This window comes from Pleuronectes platessa, chromosome 10 (genome assembly GCF_947347685.1).
Source record: "Pleuronectes platessa chromosome 10, fPlePla1.1, whole genome shotgun sequence".
Classification (NCBI taxonomy): domain Eukaryota; kingdom Metazoa; phylum Chordata; class Actinopteri; order Pleuronectiformes; family Pleuronectidae; genus Pleuronectes; species Pleuronectes platessa.
In genome coordinates, this window is record NC_070635.1 from 1,728,472 (window position 1) to 1,745,023 (window position 16,552).

Genomic DNA, 16,552 nt, shown 5'->3' on the forward strand with positions numbered 1-16,552 from the left:
CACCTTCAAAGACGGTGAGCTTTTTAACCTTTGCCATCAAGAGATCTTCACAGTGTGATTACTTGACAGGAAATCACATGGAATCCAAATTTTTGCACAGATTTAGGCTTTTAAAGGCTGTGGTCTTAAACTTTTGATCAGCTGATGAACAGCCTGTTTGAGCTAAATTGTTGTTTTCAATAAATTGCCTGCTCTCAACTTTTGGTCTCTTGTTCCCATTTCTTCTTTTTGCATTTTGAAGCTCTACTTAGAACCTTCCTAAGATTCAACAGTGCAAAATGCAAATTCATGCAATTTTTTAACTGGTCTTAAGATTTTGATCAGGAGTGTATAAGCTCTTTCTGATGTTATTAAATACATCACTACACTATATGACATCATCTTCTGAGTTCATAGTGATGCCATGATGACATTGTTTGGCTTTAGGTCGTGACTATTGTCTCATTTATGACGATACCTCAAAGTATTGTTGATCTTTGCTTGATATCATTTCATAACTTTCTTTAAGACTGTGAGATGTTGACACTTTCACAGAAGTAATTGATCTTGATGAAAAGTGTCAGGAACGTTTATGGAACCGACACAAGTTCGACCTTCAACCAATCCCTCTAAGTTTGGTAAAAAAATGCTTTGTTGGCACACAAACACAAACAAACACACACACACACACACACACACACACACACACACACACACACACACACACACACACACAAACTTACACACAGTAAAAAAATATTAGATTTCAGGATCATTTTCCAGTCAAACCACTGGATGTCAGCATTTCTCTTTCCTTCAGATTTTATCCCCCTTTAATTGAATGACTGATGAACAGATGAGTTCATGCCCCACTTCTCTCTCTCTCTCGCTCTCTCGCTCTCTCTCCCCCACCCCCCTCTCTCTCTCTCTCTCTACACCTCCCTCGCTCCCTCTCTCTGCAGCCAAAATAATAAAATGCTGACTTCTCAAAGTGCCGTCAGTATGCCTGTCTCAGCAGAGCAGCACTGACACGGGAGAGAGAGAGAGGAGTGAGGGTGGGGGGCCGGAGAGAGAGAGAGAGAGAGAGAGAGAGAGAGAGAGAGAGAGAGTAAAGGAGTAGGTGGGGGGGGTGCAGGTTTCTAACTGCAGCCTGTGCCTTGCCGAGGGGCTTCAGCAGCACTGCACTTCTGTGAAGGTAGGTGTGAGGCTGTGTCCCTCCGGCTCTCTGCTTCTCTTTGTGGGGGGGGTGAATCCAACTTAAATCTTTGTCGGCCGGGGAGGAAGAGGAGGAGGAGGAGGAGGAGGATGGGGGGGTTGGGGGTTGGGGGGGTCACCGTTACTTTCAGTCCACTCCTGGTTGTGTGTGTGGAGCAGCACAAAGGTGAATTGTCGTCCTGAGGTCAGATGTTTGTGTGCGGTGGATTTTCATTCTGCTTCATCTCCGGCTGAAACTGTCGACAGCTGCAAATGGAGACGCGGCTGAAGCTGTCATTGTGAAGTGTGGACGGGGTCAAGCCGTCCAATAGCTGTCCATCGCCGGGCGGTTTGATTTGTCACAGGGGACGTGGGGATGTGGTCTCAGGGGGCCTGTGCGGTCTGGAGACAGGGGGCCCCCGGGTGGAGGAGGCCCCTGCAGCGAGGACCCATCAGCTTGAGTCCCTCACGAGGTCAATGTCCTTCGGGGTCACTCAGACTACTCGTGGTGAGAGATGAGGAGCAGAGGAGCTCGCTGCTCGGATGTGACCTCAGTGTAAATTTAGCTCAGTTGCAGCATCAGGAAAAGGCGCCGAGGTCTTGGAGGAGAAACTTTTCCACTTGTTGCTCGATTCCAAAGTTTGATTCTGCAGCCAGGGTTTTGGAAAAGGCTTCTGGAAGGAGCAACCAGAGCCGGGTGGGGGGGGTGGGGGGGTGGGGGGGGGGGGTCGCTGCTGGTTGACTTGTGAAGCTAAAATTAAGCTGAGGGCTGATTTTGGAATGTTGCACTCGGGCGGTAAGACGTGGAGACGCTGACCCGCGGCTGGTGACAAATCTCCTGAGCTGACGGTGGGGACTTAAATAAGAATCCCCCCCTAACCCCCCCCCCCCCCCGACCTGGCTTCTGGTGGAAAGAAACATTTTTAAAAAGTTTTACAGAAGAAAAGCAGCGAAACTCAGAGACACAGGAGAGTTTATGAGAGTTTCACGTCTGTCTCAGTGAAATCCAAAACCTCCTGCAGGTCTGTTAAAGGTCCTGCTGCTCCTCCAGAGAGGAACACGGTGAATCGTGTTATTTAACAAACTGAATCCAGAAGCTGCAGTTTGTGTTTTCTTTTTATTTGTTGTATAGACAGAATGTCAGTGTGGGTCAACAGCTGCTTTTCATGATCTTTATTTCTATGTCTGATGTGGATTTGGATGAATTTCACTTCTTATTTACAGATATGCGCTTTTATTCTGTTTTATGTATTTATTCAATTATTTAATTATTAATTTACTTTCTCATTTTAATAACCTACTTTTTTATTCTGACATTTTTTTATTTCATCTGTATTTATTTACCATGTTGTATAGAAAGATAGATAGATAGATAAATAGATAGATAGATAGATAGATAGATAGATAGATAGATAGATAGATAGATAGATAGATAGATAGATAGATGATAGATAGATTGATAGATAGATAGAGAGAGATAGAGAGAGAGTGATGGATAGATAGAGAGAAAGAGAGAGATAGATAGATAGATAGTTAGATAGATAGATAGATAGATAGATAGATAGATAGATAGATAGATAGATAGATAGATAGATAGATAGATAGATAGATAGATGGATAGATGGATAGATGGATAGATAGATAGATAGATAGACAGATAGATAGATCGATAGATAGATACCTAGATAGATAGATAGATAGAAGAAGTCAGTGCTAATAGTCACCACATCTTTACAAGTTTTACAATTGTTTTATCTAGAAATATTGATTAAGATCAAGTGAATAATTGAACGACAGCGTTTCTTCACCTCCTCCTCCTCTGTGTGTGTGTGTGTGGAGGTGGATCCATTGTTTTTATTACTTTTATTCACTGAAGCACTTTATGTTACAAATTAAGTCTTTTGACCTCATTGATTATTTCATCGATCACACAAACCTCTTGTTGATTGGCTGATGTGTTGAAGTCTGAGTGACGGACACATTGAAGCATGTGTTTCCTGTTTTGAGTCGAGCTCCATTGACTCAGAGGTCAGAGGTCACCGTGGTTCAGCCTCGTCCACAGGGATGTGCTCACTGACTCTGAGTCTGTGACTTTATAGATTCTGTTTAATCAAACACTCCCCAGTGTTGTCCACCATGTGGAACGTGAAGTCATCGTGTTTGGTTCTCAGTGTTTCTCCAGATCATCAACCAGTGATCCCAGTAGCAGCGTCCACCACTGTCCTGTGGTTTGGATCAGTGCAGCAGCTCGTTAATCTGTCCTGCAAACACAACTAACACAGTGTTGTTGTGTTGTTCTGTTGTGTTAGATCTGCTCTGGTGTAACACACACACTGAGCAGGTGATGTTGTAGAGAGCAGTGAATCCAGACTTCAGGTGTTAAAATCACAGATCTGGAGATTTTTTAAATTACCACCAGGTTGATCAGTAGAAACTTTATCTGTCTCTAACTCTTTGGGAAGCAACAACACAAGAAGGCATCATTTTGGACACATGTTGTAATTACCTCAGTCTAGGATGTTGTGTTTTCATGTGCGTTTGTTTGTCTGTAATTTATCCAAACGACACAAAACCTGCTGAACAGATTTGTTTGAATGTTGGTGGAAGGATTTCAGGACAGAACTGAGCTCTACGTCATTTCCCTTCCTGCGGCCTTCAGGTTGTAATTAGAACATTTGTCTCAAGAGAAATTAAAAACACTTCATCACTGTCGGGCTCTGATGAGAAATTCAGTCGTGACTTGTTAAGTTGAAGTCACACGGAGGTGACACGTCTCTGAATCTGGTTTTTGTGCAACTTGCTCCGTGGATTCTCTCCCTGAGCTGTTTTTATGGGCGTTGACACATTAGAGCTGCAGGGTCACGTGCGGGGGGGGGGGGGGGGGGGGGGGGGGGGGGGGGGGGGGACTCATGCCTGTGTTAAAGTTGAAGTTTGAGTCTTATAGAGACGACACACGTTTATGACCCGGCTCAGATCGGACGGCAGCTGCAGGTGCAGGAGACGCTCGAGGTCATAAACCGGAGAGTAGAGGAGTGTGGAGGGAGCAGGTGACGACCTCCTGCACCCCCGCTGCACCCCCGCTCTGCTGGGTTCCTGCTGGGGACAGATGCACATTTACAAACTGCCCCTCTGAGTTTCCAGAGACGTTCCGGAACATGGAAAGTTCCAAATGAAAACGTCAAAACAAATGAAAACAGCTGCAGGGACAGACCTGATGACAAACATTCCACGTGAGAGAAGAGGAAATGTGATTTCATGAGACCCCCCCACAGAGAAAGGCAGTGTGATGTGTTTGTGTAAAACTGTTAGGATCTTCAGGCGGCTGGTTTGTGGTCGTGTGAGCCTCTCGTAGCTCAAATGTCAGGAATCAGCCTCGTGTTTAACTGAACAATAAGCGCGGCTCAAAGGCTTCGCGGCAGCCGGGTGACAGGAGCCTGAGCTGGGGGGTCACATGCACACAGAGAGAATCTGTCACTAATTAGATTTAAACCATTCCGGCTCATATCCTGTTATTTATGTCTGTTTGTTTAACATTTGAAAGACAATATATCTGAGATTTATGATATGAAACGGCTGCAAAAGGAGATGGAGACGAGTAAGAAACAATTTTTTGTTGTTGATTCAATAACTGAAAATAAAGATGGACGACATGCCGGCTGCAAAAAGTGAAGCCAGATCACAGAGATCGCCCCCTAGTGGCTTATTTCAAGTAGTCCTGTTTTAATTAGTTATTTGATGACATAACAAAACAGACTGAAATGTGAGATTAATTGATATTTGGCTTCGTTGTTGCTTCAACTGCAAATCTTCTGACAGGATTCACTTGTCCTCAAACTTTTGGGTGTAAACAGTATTTTCCCATCCTCTTGTTTCATGTTGTATTTGCTGTTGTGTTGTTTTTGGTCTGAAGCTGATAAATTAGAGTGAAACCTTTCATCCCCCTGATTAGAAAGTGAGTTTATATGATTCCTCCTCCACCTGAGCCTCTGAACCATGGCCTCCTTCCCCTTCAATCTTTAAATCTCCGGCCTCGTCTTGCACTCGGCTGTGATCCGGTGTTTGTGTCGGTGGATTTACACATTAGAGCTTCAGTGAGGAGCAGACACACACAGGACAGGTGCTTCTCACTGTCGGACTGAAGACGTCTGCAGCTTCCGGCTCTTTGTGTTAACGTCCTGCAGAGCTTCAAGTGTGTGTGTGTGTGTGTGTGAGGCTGTAGTGGAGATAGAGTCTCAGCTTTGAATTAATATCTTTGATTTATGCATTGGCTCAAATCTACTCGATCAAATTTTGCTGAATGATTTGAGCAACATTTTCCTTTTCTGCACATTTTATTATTTTATGTACTTTTTTGTGTATTTGTTGAATTCTAGTAGTGTAAATGTTATTTATCATTATCAAAATACCAATAATTGTCTCAACATTTCTGCACAAAATAAATGCACCATAGAGAAATTAACAAGATTTTCAACTTGTTCCAGGATAAAACTTTGTGTCTATGAAAGGTGAAAATGTTTCTGAGGCTCAAACACGTAGAAATTATGTTTTATTTTATTAACGTGCAGGAGCGAAAGTTAAAGTGACTCCAAACTGAACAGGTGTCACCTTGAAGTAACAAGGTCATTGTGGGTTTGTCACTGGAGGGAAGCAATTAGGTTACACAGAATAGAATAGAATTGAATAGAATAGAATAGACAGATTGTCCGATAGATTGACAGAATCACTGGAATATCATAAAGTAAATTCTGTAAGATTCATGTCCGGTGCTCCTGCTGTCAGACAGGTCTCAATCATGAGGTGTCGCATTAATCTGAAAAATGAGTTACAGACTGGGAAGTGCAGGTGAACACACTGGGTGAAAATTCCCATCAACACAACCTCAAGTCGGAGCAACAACTCTGAGAGTCAGTGAATATTCTGGTGCACAAGTTGCTGAGACGCTGATGTCATCACTTATAGATGTGTTATTGTCAGACACGTTTTAAATTTGTCTCGTGTGACAGCTGCAGCAAGACAAGAAAAACACCATGAGGACATGAGGTCAAAGGTTATATCAAGATAAAATGTTCATATCAGTCTAAACCGTTAATTATCATGAGAAACTTATTGATATTGTTTTATTGCCCTGATTTAACATGTAATCTTCAAAGGACAGTTAACAGCCCGTCAACATTCTTTGGAACTGGGATTAGGTTCCAGATTAAATGTATAGAAACCCAGTTAAACTGTGCAGCCCAGTATCTTCAGTTTATTGGTATCAACTCATATTTGCTCTTTGCTCATGAGTAACCGTCACAGACGCTCGATCTGACACACAGGCTGAACCAGAGCACATTCTGGGACCTGGACTGGGAGCTGGTTTTTCTTCTGTGGCCAAGTTGGGATGAGATTTGGACCGAAAACGAGAAAACACCGGACTTCACAAACCTGATATCTGCATGACTCACTCTGTGACCCAGAGCTGTGTGTGTTACCCCTGTGCTGGTTCCCAGTTTGAGGCCTGTGGACGAGCCGCTCTGTGGACGAGCCGCTCTGTGGATGAGCCGCTCTATGGTCGTCGCTCCATCGGGGGGGCACAAACACTCTATATGTTTCGGGCGGGTCCACTACTGTACGAGCGAGTGTCCGTCAACGATAAACAAGAGGTTGCACTTTCCCCCCCCTCCTCTCTCTCTCTCCATCCTGCTATTCTTAGTGTGCTGATCTCAGGGTTTAGAGTTACAAAGACCTTGTTCTCGCTCTCTCGCTCTACTTTTCACTCTCTCCACTTCCCCCCCTCGCTCTTCCTCTTCCTCTTCCACCTCGTCTGTCCGGTCGCTGGGCGTCAGTTGAGGTGGACGTTCACCTCTCGTGTGTTTTGAGGTGAAGACGAACGGGACCTGGACGCTGCTCCAGCTCGGGGGGGGGGGGGGGGGGGACTCCACCCTCCGGAGTATCGCACATGTATTATTGGAAATGTGTCTATTATTATCGCGGTCACATTATGGAAGCTCTGCAGAGGGCAGTCGATGAGCTCGATGAAGATCATTGTCCAGCGAGGACGTGGTTCACAGAGTGTGAGGCTGAGAGCGGGAAAGTTATTATTTACTGGTTTAGTTAAAGAGAACGAAGCAATTTACAGTTTAATGTGAAACGATTCAATTCTGTAGATTCATAACTGCATTTGTTTACACAACAACATAAAGAAAAAACATAAAAATCATTAGAACAATTAAGAACAACATACACACGGAGATATATACAAATTATAAATACAAAAGTATAGAAATGTGAGGGAATAAAAATGAGATTTAAAAAACTGTATAAAATATTGTACAATATACACAATTTATAAAAGTACAAGCAAGTTGTGTCATTTTATAATTTGATTGAAAAGTATCATATAAAAATATACATTATTTGTAACACTAATGTAATAATGTAACAAATATTTCAGTTAAGGTTATGGCAACTTTGTTTGAACAAAACTTTTTGCTGAAGGAGAATAAACAGAGTTTTTCGGTGCAGATGTAAATTACAATGGATTGTCAGAAACTCATTTTGCCTCCTCTCTCTCTCTCTCTCTCCTCCCTCTCTCTCTCTCTCTCTCTCTCTCTCTCTCTCTCTCTCTCTCTCTCTCTCTCTCTCTCCCTCTCTCTCTCAGGGGGTGCAGCGGTGTGTATGAGTGAGGGAGTGTGTGTGTGAGACCGAGCCCCAGCAGCCATGTCGGACCCGAGGGACATCGATGAGGACGCCCTCCTCAAGGGCCTCAGCGCCGCGGAGCTGGATCAGCTGGAGTATGACCTGCAGGAGATGGACCCCGAGGTGGGGGGGGATGATTCTCTTAGAGAAATGAACCATTGCTACTTATGTCCATGTTTAACTGGCACTTAACTGGTCATCTCTGAGACTTACAGGAACCAGTCCCTCATTATCTCCATCCAGCCCCTGTGCTTTAGCCTCACCGCTACATCAACATAACCTCTGACCCCCCCGTTCTCCCAGAATGCCATGCTGCCAGCTGGCTTCCGGCAGCGTGACCAGACGAAGAAGAACTCGACGGGGACGTATGACCGTGACGCTCTGATGCAGCACCTGGAGAAGGAGGCGCTGGAGCACGAGGGCCGAGACGACCTGGTGCCCTTCACGGGGGAGAAGAAAGGTGGAACCCATTTCATTTTATTCATCATTTAGTTGCTTATTAATGCAAATATTATAATTATGTATAAGTTGACAGTGATCTTTCTCATTAATCAACAGCACATTGACTGTAAATGAGCCAGACTTCACTCAACTGCCTCATTTTCATCTCCAGTTTAAAAAACAATAGCAACCTAAGATCTAATTATCCTTTTAGTTTAATTTAATTTAACATTTAGTGTCGCTGTTGAGTGAAGTTTCTTAAACAGTAGAATCTGGATATTTTACTTTTAACTGTTCTATTATTAAATGTTCTTTAACATTGTAAGAGTTTAAAACATTTTTTTACGATTTCACCGATTTCCAAGGGAATCATTTATGATCTTGATTTAACATAATCTGGCATATTTAACAATACTGATCAATATCAAATTTAAGGGGGGAATTGGGCCCTGGCAGAATGTGCAATCTAATGAGTGACATCCCATAATAAGATGATGTAAAGATCAGAACGTACACTAATACCAGCAAAGTGCAACCAGCTGCACTGTTTGGCCCAAATATCAGATTTCTATAGTTTCAGAAGTAAAACTATTAATAACTCTTGTGTGCATTGCTGCAAACAGTGAAATAAAACGTTCTACTTGTGGTGCACACACTTCACAGTATTTGGATTTTATGACACCAGCACAGTGAATTGTGGAATCACCATAACTCCTGGTCATGTACTTCTTGTTGAGCAGGTCGTTCTTCAGGTATCGAGTCGTCACACTTTGCTCCTCCGGCCTCGAGCAGCTGTTCTGTGTTTTCCTCTGTGAGGCTCCAGTGCACAGCAGCTCAGGCTCTCACTCTCAGCTCTTGTGTGTGTGTGTGTGTGTGTGTGTGTGTGTGATGGGGGGGTGCTTTGCAGCTCACTGAGTTTCAGGACCTGTTATCAGAGTCCCACCGGCCGACACGTCCAGACCTTCACCGGGAAATGTTTTCCCCTAGTCCCTGTGTAACCCAAATAATTCATGTAAATCACTGAAACAGAAGTTATTATATATTTAAAAGGGAAATTGTGAAGATGAATGAGGCTCCAGTGGAAAACTGAGTTTAAGAGCTGGTCCATAAATCTGTGATGAGCCTGTTTTACTGGAAACATGATCCGAACAGAGCTTTAACAACACAGAGAGAAATGTACAGCTTGAGTCACCATTACACATTTATACGATAAAGTAAAAGATCAAACCTGCCTCTGTCTGTCTCTTCTCTTCTTCACCTTCCTTCTGACGTCTATCCTCAAACTCTCTCTCTCTCTCATTTCTCATTAACTTCCCCCTGTGTTCATCTCTTGAACCCATCGTTTCTCTTCTGTCTGTGTCGGAGCAGGAAAAGCCTTCGTGGCCAAGAAACCTGCCGAGATCCCCGAGCACGAGCAGGTGACCCTGGAGCCGGAGCTGGAGGAGGCTCTGAAGAACGCCTCTGACGCGGAGATGTGTGATATTGCAGGTGAGAATAAAACACTGTGACTATTGATGCTGATATTAAATGTCCCATGTTCCACGTCTTTCTTAGACATGCTATAATCTATAATGTTCATCCATCCGTCCATTATCTGCACCACTTATTATTCATGGTCAAAGGGTATATATGATATTTGATATGAATTTAAACTCTCAGAATCTGTGAGTGTCAATGAGCAGTCAGGGTTCTTGTGATGTTCTCCCTGCTGTGGAACACGTCTGGAGGGAGAAGGTTCTGCTCCTCCTGTGACGTCACCTCCTCGTGCTCTCTCCCAGCAGCAGGTGCTTATTAACGGGTTCTGACACGAGAGGCGTGACCTCAGTGTTTTCATCACAGGGCCTCTGACCCACTCGGTTCTATTATACAGACCCGGCTGCCTCGCAGTGTTTCCCTTGCTTCGGCTCATGGACATGGGCAGACGTGGGACAGGCTCCAATTCCCTGCACTCAGCAACACTGAAATAAATAAGCCTGGCCCTGCACAGGCCGGTGAGGGAAGGAAGGGTGGGGACAGTTCGGGGTTAAGATATGGTATCTGTTTCACACAGACCAGTGGGAAGCTACTGGGCTCCCAACTTCAAAATCCACTCTGTACAGTCTGAGCTTTCACAAGTTCTTCATAAGATTTATATGTAACTATATAAAAGTTAACTGTTGTTCATGGATGTAGATGATTCGATGTTAAATCTGACTTGATTAAAACATAATTCAGTTTTCCCTAAGACCTGTTTCTGACAACCTGTGTCACATGTCATTTTTACATAATGACAATAACACTGAGAATAACGACTCCAGTGCAGGAAGTAAGTTTCCAATTTCTTAATTTTCTCCAATGAGGTTTCAGAAAATATCTAAAACTAAAGTTCAGAACCCGGTCGACCAGCAACAAGATGAGTTATGACCTTAAAACATTTGATTCAGAATAAAAAACAATTATAGGCACAACACTGTGGAACCAGACATCCCATAAACCAATGATCCCTTACCTCCACTCTTCTTTTTAGATTGAACCTGGTTGTTAATATAGTGTTGCAATAGATTGTTTGTTTTAATGTGTAGTATAGTGTGTAGTATATTGTGTAGTTTATTGTGTAGTATAGAGTGTAGTATATTGTGTAGTATATTGTGTAGTTTATTGTGTAGTATAGAGTGTAGTATATTGTGAAGTGTAGTATCCTAGTGTAGTATCACTGACTGAACCGATAACAGTTGATCTTGGCTGAGTTGATTTTCACAGTTGTGCTTCATTTCAATGGAAACAACGAGCTCCACCAACCAGAGACGAAGCTAATAATCATAATCAAAGTTAAAACAATGAAAAGGATTTTGTTTTCTATAAACTTAATTTATAAACTCGAAAGATTTAACACGAGAACTTGTGACCCGAGCAGAATTCAGCTGGAAAGTCACAAACTGGCAGCGTTTGCATTTTGGATATTTAGGTTTTTTATTTCTGGAAAGTGTGAAGAAGAGGAGACGTGTCGTCCATCTTTATTTACAGTCTGTGCCCGGGATCAGTTCAGATTATATAAGTGGAGAGAGTTCATGAAGGCCTCTATATGCAGAACTGAATGATAAACATGTTTTCATTATCGAGTGTGGTCCATAGAGAGAGAGAGAGAGAGAAAGAGACAGACAGAGCGACAGACAGAGGGACGTTTTAACCCTGGACCGAGTCCAACAGAGGATTAAACCTCAGTTCCCCTCTGTCGCTCTTTTGTTTGGGCTTTTTGGCAAACACACTAAACGGAGCTGAGTGGCCCGGCCGAGCGAGTGTGGGGCCAACAAGCCACCGGGGCCACTTCATTTCACATTTTATTTTCCCATATTAACACGTGGCTACAGGGAGCCTTCCAGTGGTCTGCGGTCCAGTGAGTGTGTGTGTGTGTGTGTGTGTGTGTGTGTGTGTGTGTGTGTGTCTGTGTGTGTGTCTCTGTGTGTGTGTGTGTGTGTGTGTGTGTGCTGTCGAGCTACTGTGGGTTATTCTCAGGGCCAAACTAGATGACGCCCCCCCCTCTCACCCGACCCCCTGATCAGGCAGCTGTCCCCGGCCTCCCTCTCCTCACAAGGCCCTTCCCCTGGTTCCTCACACAGGAGGTCAGGAGGCTGGTGTGTGGGAGGGGGGGGGGGGGGGGGGGCTGCTGGTCACTGAACCAGCAGCTCTGCCTCCTACTGGTAAAAAGCAGAGCTGCAGGAGAGCTAGAGGAAATGAGTTCAGTGTTTATTCGTTCAAATATTTTTATAAATTACAGGAACTAGTGCATTTATCCAGGTTTCTTGTTTTTACTTTAGTTTAGTGTTTAAATATTCGTCTTTCACCACATTTCAGATGGAAATATTTACTTTTACTTAATGTTCCTATGTAAATTGGTTATAAAATACAATGCAATGTTATATTTGTATTCTCAAGAGGAGCAAACTTCAGTTGTGATATTTAAAGCTGCTCTCAGCAATATTTAAAAAATTTTAATGGACTTATTGTGTATAATAACGAGTTGTTTTCTTCGTCAAGGTCTTTTACAGCCGTAGACATTTTAAATAAGAAAAAGAAAAAGCTATGACAATCTCCTCCCTGTAAACAATCTGCAGAAAGGCAACTTTAAACAATCCACAGTCATGTGACATCACAACTGCACACATCTGCATAATGCACGGTCTTAAAGAGACAGGTACTAAAACCAAGTGTTTGAGACAGAGGCTGAAAGGAGGAGCTGCAGCAGTGGACAGTCTGAGGAGGGTGGTGTGTTCTCATATCACTCATTTAGTGTCAGACAATGTGTGTGTGTGTGTGTGTGGTCCTTTAAAAGTGACTTAATAAGAACAAGCTGTGGAACTCAGAGGCCCCTTCACTGTTATTTGTGTTGAATGTGTGTTGTCATTATTACTGTGGCCCCTGGAGACTGTGAGATTACAACCAGGGGCCGAGTTTCCTGCCGAGCTCAACAACAACGTCTTTATCTCAACAAACACACACGGGCGAGACCAGGGAGCCGAGCAGGGCGTCTTCACATCATGGGTTCACATCGGGAGGCAATTCAGAGACAGTGAAACATACTGTACAACACAGGACACGTGACCTGGTTCTAATCTCACTGGAGATGTTTTCATCTGAATTATGATTTCATGGTGATTCTTCCTTGTGCTCGCAGCCATCCTGGGAATGTACACGCTGATGAGCAACAAGCAGTACTACGACGCTCTGGGCTGCACGGGCACCATCGCCAACACGGAGGGCATCAACAGTACGTATCTCATCAATTATAACAACTAACACAATTTTTATTATGTATGAACGAATATTGAATTACAGCTCGATCGATATAGTGGTTTGACGGATATTAGCTTTTGAGATTTATCGGTATCTTTATCGGTTAACGACAAGCAAACTTTTATTTTACAAAAAACGCATAAGAAAATAAATGTTTTCTTATTGACAATTATTAAGAATAAGGTTTATTACATTACTTTGTCATAGGAGATAAGGGTTTGGGTTTTTCTCCCTGATTTGCTTAGTCTGCAAAATTCTAATCTGTCAGGTTCTAGTCATAAGAAAATAAGTTTTAAGTTTCCTTTTCTCAACAATAATCACTATAATCAAATAAATATTGCATAAACATCTGTTCTACCTCCCATTCGTGACCCCAGCTGTGACGTTGTGTGTGTTCCAGGCGTCGTGAAGCAGGATCCGTTCAAGATCTTCCCCGACGAGCCGCCCAACCCCACCAACGTGGAGGAGACGCTGGAGAGGATCCACAGCAACGACAGCAGCTTGACAGACGTCAACCTCAACAACATCAAGGTGCGTGAAGGGGAGGGGGGGGGCGTTCAAACTTCTATCATGCTATAGTTAGAGGGGGGGGGGGGGGGGGGGGGGGGAGCTCACCGACATGACGTCTGTGTCCGTCTGTGCTGCAGGACATTCCCATCCCAACGCTGAAGGAGATCTTTGAGGCCATGAAGGGAAACTACAATGTGGAGTCTCTGAGCATCGCCGCGACCCGCAGCAACGACCCCGTGGCCTACGTGAGTCCCCCCCCCACCACCCCCACCACCCCCCCACACCGACATCCAGCAAATACAACTTATTATTAATGTTCTAGATTCTTTCTGCATTAAACATTCATGAATCTACCTCATCTTATTACTGCAAACAGATGTTCTGTGTTTCAGCAGGTCAGTACTGTTGAGATTTATTTTATTAATGTTTGTTACTGTCACAGCAATTCACTTAAACCAATGTCATACTTAATTAAGTTTTTGGAGTTTTATAACTTAGGTTGTACGTTGTGATGAATAATACTCTGAGTTGTTTCAGGCCTGTGCTGAGATGCTGCAGGAGAACACCAGCTTGCAGAGTCTTAACGTCGAATCCAACTTCATCACCGCTGACGGCATGATGGCGATCATCAAGGCCATGGCCAACAACGCCACGCTGGTGGAGCTGAAGATCGACAACCAGGTCTGGACCTCAAACAAGACCGACTGTAAAAGATTGAGGTGTCTGAAATGAGAAGAAGAACCTGATGTTTCCAGTGAGTGATGTTTTTTCCTCCGTGCTGCAGAGGCAGAAGTTGGGAGATTCACTGGAGATGGAGATCGCCTCCATGTTGGAGAACAACTCCAGCATCCTCAAGTTCGGCTACCACTTCACTCAGCAGGGGCCCCGCGCCAGAGCCGCCATGGCCATCACACGGAACAACGACATGAGTACGACACGCAGCGGCTGCATGAACTCAGAACACGTGTTTGAACACGCATGTACGGGTGTTGGAAAGAAATGGGCATAGATATTGAAGGTGCAATTGAGATCGTCTCCTTCAAGAATTTAAAGTACACGTCAAATCATTTTTCTCTCTAAGATGTTTTCTGTTATTTTTGGGTAAGTTTGGTTTTAATTACTTATTACATGCCATAAAAATTTAGCTTTTAATTGACAGCTGAGATTGACTTGGGAACAGTCGGGTGTGTTAATCGGCCTCGACCTCGGGAGGAAGTGGAGACATTTCACAGTCTATGGTTGAAATCATCAGCTGTACTGGAGGAAACCTTGGCTTCCATTGAAACACATTGACGTAGAAGATGTTTAGAGTTTTGTGCTCAACCTTTTCCATCTTTAATTTCACGTCCTAATTGTCTCCTCGTCTTTTCTCCCCTCTGAAGTTCGCCAGCAGAGAATAAGATGAAAACGACGAGCAGCAAAGAGGAGGAGCCATCGCCTCAGAACCTGTGAACACGGCCAGCGACAGACTCGTGCCAGATTTCTCCATGATGCACCAGAACGACCCCCCCCCCCCCTGAATGGTCAGCGTGGTCAGCGTGAAACCACTAACTCAAACTCCATGTCCCACCATTTCATTTCATTTCCCGCAGCCGGCTTCTTGTAGACTGCTGTGTTCATCATAAAGTCATGTAGAGGTCACCAGCAACATGTGAAGTGTCTTCTTTTATTTTGTGCTTTCAGTTTGTGCATCATCCCAAAAACAAAAAGGTTAACTCATTTTAATTCATGAAAACATTTCCCCATGTGGTGCTATCCATCAGCAAGAAAACAATCTGTAAATACTTTAAATAAAAATATATATGTTCAAGGATTTTTGCAAATGTTTGGTAATTAATTTGATTGTTTCTACATCTGAGCATTTTATTCCGGACGTAGGAATATTATTATCGACAAATATTGATTGAAATGTCTCAAAGCAGCTGATAGTGGAGGAGCCGATTTACAAGAAACTCCAAAATGACCTGACTATGCAAAATATTACTTTATATATTGAGACATAATGTTCATGCAGAGAAAAAACAAAGTCCATCAATGTGTTGGACTGAAACCAGAGTGAAGGCTGGATATTACCCATGATCCTCTGCTTCCTGAACCAGAAGAGCTGCATCTGTAACAAATCAAACAAATTCAAGTTTTAAAAGTTTCCTGCTGAATATTGGAGATAAACTCTTTTTTTTAAAATCACTTCTGAGTCTTTTCAACTGATCTCAGTTCAGCTTCACTCTTCAACTTGCTGGAGTTGTTTGTGACAGTTGAAGCTGTGACTGTAAAGCTGATCTCAGATCTGCACTGGAGACATTTTCCTGAAGTAAGTTGATCCAGACATTCTGGAACCTCTTCCCACCGGCTCCCAAGTAAACTGGTCGAGTGTCTGGACCCAGTTCTCAGGTCTGAACGTGGCTTCACTCAGTTCCTCTCACAGGAGATCGAACCCACTCCCCAAAGTTAGAGAAGAAGAAGTTCAGGGTGCGGAGTCGAAATGAATTCATATTCTACATATTCATATTCAACGATCAAACTCATCTTAATCAAGCTGCTGCTTTAGGGTTAGATTGTTATATGCTGTTGCTTTAAGTCCGAACTGAGCGTGTCCGTCATTTATACAATTATAACTTCAAAAAACTCGACTCTGCAGTATTTTAAAGATGAAACCTTCTCGTAAAGTATCAAACAGCTCTAATCCCTCAAAGTCTCTTCTGATCCTCTGACTTCCCCAAAGCACCTGAGCTATTTTTACCCTCTTTGCCCCCCCCCCCTCTGATGGGGAACGTAACCGAGTCCGCTGGGTTGAGTTACCTCGTTCCAAATATAAGAGCCAACTTAAAGAGGGGTGCACCCATGTGCGTGTGCGGGGGTTAACGGACAGAAACAGCTGTTAACCTCTGAGGATTTTCACAGCATTGCTCAGGTTCCTGCCTCCGTCGGCCCATTTCCTCTTTTCTCTCTGACCTGATATCCAGCTGGACACAAACTC

At 43.6% G+C, this 16,552-nt stretch overlaps 1 protein-coding gene across 2 annotated transcripts; it reads left to right on the forward strand.

Annotated features, from left to right (window-relative positions):
* The first annotated feature begins 931 nt into the window (after positions 1 to 931).
* On the forward strand, positions 932 to 15,388 carry tmod4 (tropomodulin 4 (muscle)). Of its 2 annotated transcripts, none has more exons than XM_053432157.1 (10): positions 932 to 1,174; positions 7,817 to 7,977; positions 8,158 to 8,314; positions 9,664 to 9,783; positions 12,947 to 13,039; positions 13,466 to 13,596; positions 13,713 to 13,820; positions 14,113 to 14,256; positions 14,360 to 14,504; positions 14,958 to 15,388. In XM_053432157.1, the coding sequence occupies exons 2-10, from the start codon at positions 7,876 to 7,878 to the stop codon at positions 14,978 to 14,980; spliced, it is 1,023 nt and encodes a 340-aa protein (XP_053288132.1). In that variant the 5' UTR covers positions 932 to 1,174; positions 7,817 to 7,875; the 3' UTR covers positions 14,981 to 15,388. The 2 variants fall into 2 exon arrangements, with proteins under 2 accessions (XP_053288132.1, XP_053288133.1); XM_053432158.1 differs by lacking the exon at positions 932 to 1,174 and adding an exon at positions 6,697 to 6,818.
* The last annotated feature ends 1,164 nt before the right edge of the window (positions 15,389 to 16,552 follow it).